At 52.5% G+C, this 8,493-nt stretch overlaps 2 protein-coding genes across 2 annotated transcripts in view; both read left to right on the top strand.

Annotated features, from left to right (window-relative positions):
- Positions 1-694: 694 nt before the first annotated feature.
- BO66DRAFT_373575 (Arf family guanine nucleotide exchange factor SYT1) lies at positions 695-5,046 on the top strand (the record flags this gene model as incomplete). The annotated part of the gene is made up of 3 exons (XM_025645548.1): positions 695-1,121; positions 1,190-2,419; positions 2,472-5,046. The coding sequence occupies 3 exons, from the start codon at positions 695-697 to the stop codon at positions 4,994-4,996; spliced, it is 4,182 nt and encodes a 1,393-aa protein (XP_025504312.1). The 3' UTR covers positions 4,997-5,046.
- A 2,003-nt stretch (positions 5,047-7,049) lies between these two features.
- Positions 7,050-8,493, top strand: part of BO66DRAFT_428575 (uncharacterized protein) — a gene marked incomplete at both ends in the record, with an annotated part of 3,269 nt that continues 1,825 nt past the window's right edge. Inside the window, 2 exons of the mRNA XM_025650413.1 lie at positions 7,050-7,179; positions 7,226-8,484. Coding sequence (XP_025504311.1) covers positions 7,050-7,179; positions 7,226-8,484 — 1,389 coding nt within the window. The remainder of the gene's footprint in view (positions 7,180-7,225; positions 8,485-8,493) is intronic.

The following is an 8,493-nucleotide window of genomic DNA, read 5'->3' as shown; positions in this document are numbered from 1 at the left end:
TCTTTATTATCATTCCCTGCCTAATACCCATTTTTCTTCTTCTTCTTTCTCACACCAGCAGTCTCTGTTGGACATTTCCCCTCAAACACCCCTCAAAAAGTTGACTTTCATTTCTTTACCCCTCCTGTTTGCCTGCCAAACTTTCTTTACCACCACCAGCACAACCCCCCCGATCCAACAACGACAAGCATCACACCTCTCTCTCCGTCTTTGGCCGATCGCTCGCTGCGTCACTTCAATTCCTCTTTCCGATTCCTCGATACACAGTGAAATCGCACATTCACCTGGCGATGTAATAGCTCCTACCGGGAGCTTCGACGGTTTTGACTTTGAAACGGGAATTTCTGCATCGGTGATCGACTTTTGCCCGCCGCCTCCTTTCCTCCCTGCTTCTCTCTCCCCTCCCCCCCTTTTTACGGCCTCGCTATTCGCTGCCCAACGACCTCCCCCTAGTCCGCCCGGCTTGATATTCCCCTTTCGAGGCGATCGCGATGCAAATCGGTCTGATCCGCAGTGACGTCTTCGCACAGTATCCCTACCATCAACAGGTTCCCGCGGCCCCAGTCTCATAGGGTGTCGTACATTCTGCGCGGTGGAATCAGTGACTAAAACTTCATACACAATCGAATGGGTCTCTTGGCTAGGTTGCGCTGCAGGATTACCCAAAGAAACGTCCGCCGGAAACACGCTCACTATGCACTGGAAGGGGTTACGGATCGGTTCTTCTGATAGCAATGAAGCCAAGCGACGGAGCTACTTGTTCGAGCCAAACGCACAATCCCGCCATAGCGAACAAATACCACGTCCCACACTCTCCACGACCGCACTCAACCCAAGACGCTCCGAGTCGGCCCCTCGCTCACCCTCTCTGGCCGGCCCAGAATTCGACGAACAGGCGAATGAAGGACAGGGCAACAATGGTCTCACAGGAACACGCAGTCGCACGGATGACGCAAGCCCGAGACCGAGAAATACGGGCCATCCACCTTTGCCGGGGAGCGGTCCCAATTGGCGCATAAACCGGTTCAGCTTCATGAGACTCCGCCACGCGTCGGACCCTCAGCTGTCCAAGTCTTATGCCAAAGGAGAGAAAGATATACCTCCTGTGCCCGAACTTCCACGTGAGTTATTCTTGCCATCGCTATGATTACGAGCCCTCGCTAACCATTCGCCGGGGTCTCTTTCTTAGCTCCGACTATCATCACGACTGCTCCGACGGGTCATGAAATTGACGAGCCGGTCAAGCGTAAGACCAAGTTCAAATTCTTCCCGGATAACAAGAAGGCCTCGACGGAAGAACTCCCTCTTGAGCAAGGTAGTCTCCATGGAAGACCACGATATGTGGCCCAGTCTTCGACAGGACCACAAGCCGCGGATACCAGTCGCTCGATTTATCGTGTGAGCGGTGAGGAGCCAGGCCGTTTATCGACTACATCGATTCGGAGTAACGGGCGGGATCATCTGGCGGAGTCTAATCGTTCTTCGATGGTTGACGTGCGGTTCTCTGAGTCTTCTCGGTCTGACCAGAGCTCTGGTGATCACGGAGCTGCCCGTCCAGTACCCTCCAATGAAGGCTCAATATCCAGCGCGAAACGATTCCGTATGCCACGCTTGAAACGAAATCGCAACCCTCTGTTCCCCCTACCACCCAGACCCACTGCGTCACAATCGATGAACGGTCGCACTCCCAAATCCTTGAATGGCCAAACAGGCCCCAAGCCAACTACACCAGATGCGCAAGAGCAAGACAACATCTCCCCGTTACCGTCTCCTTCTCGTTCCGCAGGAGTTGCGTCCCCCCGACCGCCTCTTTTGAGGAATGACTCCGCCAATTCGACCCACTCCGCTCGTTCAACGCCCTCGACCAGGAACCGAAACCCCTTGAATACACGCGCGCGTTCGTCAACGTTGGACTCCTTGGCGAACATACGTTCCAGTGAGCAGCAGGCATCGCCTCATCTTACACCTTCCGGACGTACGTCGACCTCGACTAGCGGGCGCAAAAGCTTTGGTGATATTTTCAACATCCCCCAACGACTCCGACAGAATTCCGAGCCACCCTATCCTCGCAGCGGTTCACCTGCTGCCCGAGGCGCAGACACTCCTGTCTCGAAAACGCCATCCTATCCGGCCAGGCAGGAGGATGACACGCCAGCCACGTACCTAGAGCGTTTGGAAGCTGCGATTTCAAAAAGCGCTATCGCTAGTGTGCTCTCACAAGCAAATGACGAATTTCACAAAACCGCATTGCGCAAGTACATGCGGGGGTTCTCGTTCTTTGGCGACCCAATTGACATGGCCATTCGAAAGCTATTGATGGAGGTGGAATTACCAAAGGAGACGCAGCAGATTGACAGATTCCTCCAAAGCTTTGCGGATCGATACCACGAATGTAATCCTGGTATCTTCGCAAATCCAGGTACTAGCTTTGATTCCCTAATTTGTACTGAGCTGACTTCAGAAATCTGTAGACCAGGCATACTTTATCGCGTTCTCGATCCTAATTCTGCACACTGATGTTTTCAACAAGAACAACAAGCGCAAAATGCAAAAGCCGGACTATGTGAGGAACACTCGAGGGGAAGGCATATCAGAGGACATTCTTGAATGCTTCTATGAGAACATCTCCTATACGCCCTTCATCCATATCGAGGACACCAACCTCAATGGACGTCACCTCCCAAAGCCCCGACGAGCTCTATTCAAAACCGCCAGCTCCGATCACTTGGGTAAAGAGCCAGTAGATCCTTACACCTTGATCATGGACAACAAGCTCGACTCCCTTCGCCCAAGTCTGAAGGATGTCATGAACCTCGACGATACTTACCGTTGTGATGGCACGGAAGGACCTCCGGACATAGAAGGTCTCCATCGAGCATTCTCAAGATCTGCGGTCCTGCAGATCGTCTCCGCCCGGTCCCGTCCCGACGCTTTCATGCCGTCCAGTATGGAGAACCCGATTGACTCGAGCCCAGGTCTAGTCGACATTAAAGTGGCAAAGGTCGGTCTGCTTTGGCGCAAAGACCCAAAGAAGAAAAAAGCCCGATCTCCGTGGCAGGAATGGGGCGCTCTTCTTACTTTCTCGAAACTGTACTTTTTCCGGGACGTCAACTGGGTTAAGTCCCTCATCCACCAACACGAGTCACACGTCAAGGAAGGTCGCCGTCGGGCCGTTACCTTCAAGCCCCCTCTGACCGACTTCAAACCTGATGGCATGATGCCGACAGAAGATGCTGTTGCTTTGCTTGACTCTAGTTACAAGAAGCATAAGAATGCGTTTGTTTATGTCCGCTCTAACGCTCTTGAAGAGGTCTTCCTGGCCAACTCGGAAGCTGACATGAATGATTGGCTGGCAAAACTTAATTATGCGGCCGCGTTCAAGACCACTGGGGTTCCAAGCAAAGGGATGATAGCAACCAACTACGAGGCACAGCGCAATCGCATGAGTCGCAGGGGCTCCTCTGCGTCTTTGACAGACAGGGAACCACCATCCCCGAATCCTGCGGCCGACATGGGCGAGGACGTGCTTGCATCACAGGCTCAATTAATGCGTTACAAAATTCGAGAGGCCAACGAGAAATTATTCGTCAGCCAGAGGCAGCTCGATGATCTGTTGCGGAACGCGAGGCATTTACAGGTGCTGACTCCCGTGAACTCTAGGGCCCGCGAACAGGTCATCATGGCGGCTGGTCGTATGGCCGCCAAGCTTAAATGGGTGAGACAGGACATATGGCGTACCAGGTGCTACAGGGAGGTGCTTGTTCGAGACTTGGGTGAGGAGGTGAAAGAGGCCCCGCCCACGATTGAACCAAAAGGCCTTAAGCTCCAGATTCCTGCTCCGAGCGCTAGCAATGCTGTAGAGGGACCGTACGAGGAAGCCGAGACCATTCAAGTCACCTCCCCCATTCGGGAAGCTTCTCCACATCCAAGCTCTGCAAAACCACCTTCCATCTCTCAGCCACCATCACACCCTGCCTCGGCGGATGTGAGAAGGCCGAGCATTCCGGCATCCTTCGCTTCGTTTGATCAGCCTGATCGCGCTAGTAGGCGTCTTTCTGTTGACGCTGCCAAGGAACGTGCCATGTCAAGTTCCCCTGATCGTGCAAGCCGACTCACTCGGGAGGCTTCTGTTCTTAGTGCTGCCAGCAGAATGGATGTTGTGAGCCTTGGGTCCCACGCATCTAAGCTTACCGTGCCCAATAGTTTCGATGAAGGCGAAGAGCGCATCCTACGGGAAACTGGTCTCCTAGAAGCCTCGCGAAGGCCGTCTCTTGCCTCTAAGGACAACGAAACTGAATCGAAGCACGAGGACACGCAATCTAGGACCTCGATCGATCGCACAAGTCGAATCCGACGCAGTCTTCACCGCACCCTTCGCGATGCGCCGAGCGTACACGGAAACCACCCACGAAGCAAGAAAACACGCGACTCAGCATCCAGCCTGGCCGCGCTCGAGGATGCGCAAGGTACGCATGATGGTGAAGGTCTGTCGCGAAAGTCCGCTAGCTTTACGGTACACGGCAAGAAGGCCTCGATCGTCACCTTCGGGAGCGAATGGCAGAATATGCCGCCGGAGGAGCGCTTGAAGTTGCGGAAACCCACCCCGTCTGACGAGCCGCGAGCATCAGACCCAGCTATTGGCAGCGGTGGCGAGTCCATTACCTCAGAAACCAATTTACATCCACGCTACCCGCACTCTTTGCGGAGTACCAGCCCTGGAGCGCGCGAAAGTGTTCATTTCTATGATGAGACGGAGGAGTTCAAGGAAGCCTCTGAGACTCTTTTCCCTGAGGAGAAGAAGGGCGAGAACGATGATGTTGCCGATTCGAGTGCCAAGATGTCTGAAGTCTCCTTTCCCACCGCTACTCAAGAAGCGCCTCTGAGCATCATCGACGAGCCTATGTCCCCCAAAGCCGGTAGTAGCACTGCCATTGACGAGCAACCACCACCTCCAAAACTACCTCCTAGCTCTCCCGAGCAAGCCGTCCATGCATAACAAGCCCCCCCCTTGTCTAGGCTCTCTTTTTTTTTTTTTTTTTTTTTTTGTTTCTTACGACTTTATACCCCTATTCATCTTCTTTCTCTTTGACTTTCCTTGTGTGTGTGGAGATGCCGACGGCCTCCTCAACTCAAACTGATAGAGCATGCGTGGGGCTCCCTCCCCTCGCCGTTTATGATACTGATACCATGATTCTGTTCTGGGTTTTGATTCGAAGCCCTGAGTATGCATGCATTCGGGTTGGTTGGGTGGACAGTTTGATCGACTATGTTGAAACCTTGAGTTGATATACCGTACTTAGCATTCATACCTTGCACATGGTGGCATGATCTTGGATAAAAAAAAATACAAGGAATTTTCCAATAGAAATCTTTCATCCGATGTCGATAGCCGCGATTGTCACGTAGGACGAAAGAACTCTGCGATCTAATGGAAGTGGATTGATCGATGCCGAAAGGCCGCGTCCATCCCAGTCGACCACGCGCCAGGCCGGAGAGCGGAACATTGCGGCAGAACGAGACTGCGTAGCATGTAGTTAGTTGGTAGACGTCAGCACCAACCTCTATATCAATGGAACAAGAACAAGTTGAGAAAACAGAGGAACGATAGGAAAGTAGCTTGATACCAGAAAAGATGCAGATGACGAAAAACCAGAGTCCTTCGAGACGGAATCCACTTATTGTTTGTAGTATAGTAAATGTCCAACATATATGCAGGTAGTCCGGACGGTAATACCGGCCAGCAGTGGCTGTGAGCCTACGGAGCAAAGGGCGTCAGCTGGGGATGTCGATCGAAGGGTGGGGTGGGCGATGTGCTGCGTGTGCTGGGCGGGTTGAGCGGAGGGTATTGGGGATTCGTAGGAGCGGGGTTGGGGACCGTGGGAGTGAGGTATTGCATATACCTAGAGCGAAGTTATATACCTAGAACGAAAAGCCAGGAACAGTGGGAGCGCAAGTCTGCGTGCCTTGGTTGAGAATGCGTGTTGGTTGTGTCGCTAGGCCAGGGAGATGCGGGCGAGAGAGGATTGCTGTTATGCTGTATGCACGGTTGTGAGGGCGGAGGACATGACCAAATGTGTTTGAGGTGCTGAGAAACTAGGTTGTTGCGTATGTTGTTCTGGGAAATGGTGGGTGGTCTGTTGTTGTTGTTGTTGTTGTTGTTGTTGCGGTGTAGGGTTGTCGCGTTGTTGAGGGGTTTTGGCTGTCTATGACGCTCCGGTTGATGTTGGGGGTTTATTCGTGTCTTGGTGCAGTGTGGCGGGCTGGGATAGGGGTCTGGCTTGGGAGATGAGTCTCTACTATATGCTTGACACTCACATCTCACTTGAAAGTACTGCAGATAGGTTCCCTTGTCGGTGTTTATGCGACTCGCCTATAGTTCTTTTGCTAGATCATGCACTATGTAGGCGATCCAGAACTGTCAAAGGCATTCGTTACAGGCAACGAACATGGGAACTTCAGGTGAACCTCTCTCGGATTTCTTACGCGCCACGGCTGGGATGGAATTGTGGAGTGTCGGACTTGCTTTTGTATTGATTTACAAAATTCTAGATCAGGCTGTCTGACATTTACCTTACGAAGAGGTCGTAAGAGGGCCATCAAGAATGCTAGAGGGGACTTGCTTCCTCATCCATTGACTCAAATCCCCGGTCAGGGTCTTGATATATCTGCCTTGCGAGGATATTATAAGAGGATCATTGAGAAAGATAAATTGGCTACAAGGGGCGGCTACACCTGTTCATCTACCATCCCATCGATATCGAGCTATTACAGCTTACCCACTATGACCTGCCTATACCTATGCTGCTCTGCATTGTTTGATAGTGGCTCATTCTCAATAGACCTCAAGTCAATAAGCTCGATTGATTACCGCGGATAGCCTTGTACTGGCATCCCCGCACCCGCTACTTCACTCTACAGGGGATTTCAGCCCTAACCCTTTCTCCATCTTCGCTCGTCCTCCTTGAAAACTCATCCTCGTCGACAACTACTTCTTCTTGACGACTTATTCTCCTTGATATTCTTAACGGACAGCCACTGGGTATTGCAGTATGGTGTTCCGCGTGCTGTTCCGGCGGTTTCCCGGCGCCTTCCTTCTGCTGTTGTATTCTGCTTCGCCTTCCTCCTTCTCCTTCCTCAATCTTTCTCCTCCTCCTCCTCCTCCTCCTCCTCCTCCTAACCGTACTTGCCCTAATTATCTACTCACCTGCCGTCCTCCTTCCTTCAGTGTCACCGCAGCAATGGAGCAGGTCGACGACGATATCCCCCCGTCCCCCCCGGTCTATTCCCATCGTCGACTTCTCCTCCCCAACCATCCTCTCTACCCCCGTTTTCCAACCCCATTCTGCGCTTTACAAGCACTTTCAGAATCACGACTCTCTCAAACCTTTGTCAGAACTCAGTTCGTGCTCCATGAGCACTATCAGCAATCCCTTTCTTGACTTCCAACAACCTTTGAACCTTGTTTTAACCTCTCCCTCACGCTCGACCTCACACCCTATCTTGACCTCGACCTCACACCCCCTCCTCGGATCGCAGATCTTAGATCACGACACCATGTTCGTGGTCAACCCCATCGGGTCCCTAGGACTCAGAACCGGAAAGCCAGCCCTCGACAGCTGGAAGCTGAAGGTGCCCACCGACATCATCGAGTCGGAGGTCCACAAACTCAAAGAATTGATCCACGATGTGATGAAGACAACTGTTCGGCAAGACATTCGAGACATCTTGCGCGATGAATTGAAGGACATCGTTCGCAGCAGCCTGGAAGACATGATGCAGGGGATGCAGGCCATTGTCCAGGACACGCAGGCACATGTCCAGATGATCGAGGCGAGCGCTCAGGACATGCAGACCGACGCTCAGATGACCAAGGAACACACCGAAAGCCTGCAGACCGACGCTCAGGAGCTCAAGGAGTATGTTCATGGTATGCAGAGCAACGTCCAGGACATGCAGACCGACGTTCAGAACATGCAGATCAACGTCCAGGACATTCAGACGGACGTTCAATTGGCCAAGGAACACACTCAGAGCCTGCAGACCGACGCTCAGGAGCTCAAGGAGTATGTTCAGGGTATGCAGGCCAACCTCCAGGAGACGCAGGCAGAGATGCAGAAGATGAAGGCACAGACAGACATTCAGAAAATTCAGGCTCAGGACACGCAGGCACATCTCCACATGATCGAGGCGAACGCTCAGAACATGCAGATTGATATCCAAATGACAGAGGCACACACTCAAAACTTGCAGACCGACGCTCAGAAGCTCAAGGAATGTGTGCAGGGTATGCAGTCCAGCCTTCAGGAAACACAGGCAGAGGTGCAGAAGATGAAGGCACAGGCGGAAATTGAGAAGATGAAGGTACAGGAACAGGTTCAGGACATGCAGGCCGACATGCAGAAGATGCAGGTACAGACGGAAATTCAGATGATGAAGGCACAGGAACAGGCTCAGGACATGCAGGCGGACATTCAGAAGATGAAGGTACAGGCG

Source organism: Aspergillus aculeatinus (genome assembly GCF_003184765.1).
Source record: "Aspergillus aculeatinus CBS 121060 unplaced genomic scaffold BO66scaffold_22, whole genome shotgun sequence".
NCBI classification, from domain to species: Eukaryota; Fungi; Ascomycota; class Eurotiomycetes; order Eurotiales; family Aspergillaceae; genus Aspergillus; species Aspergillus aculeatinus.
Note: the sequence above shows the minus strand (reverse complement) of the source record. Positions and strands in the feature narration are given on the sequence as shown.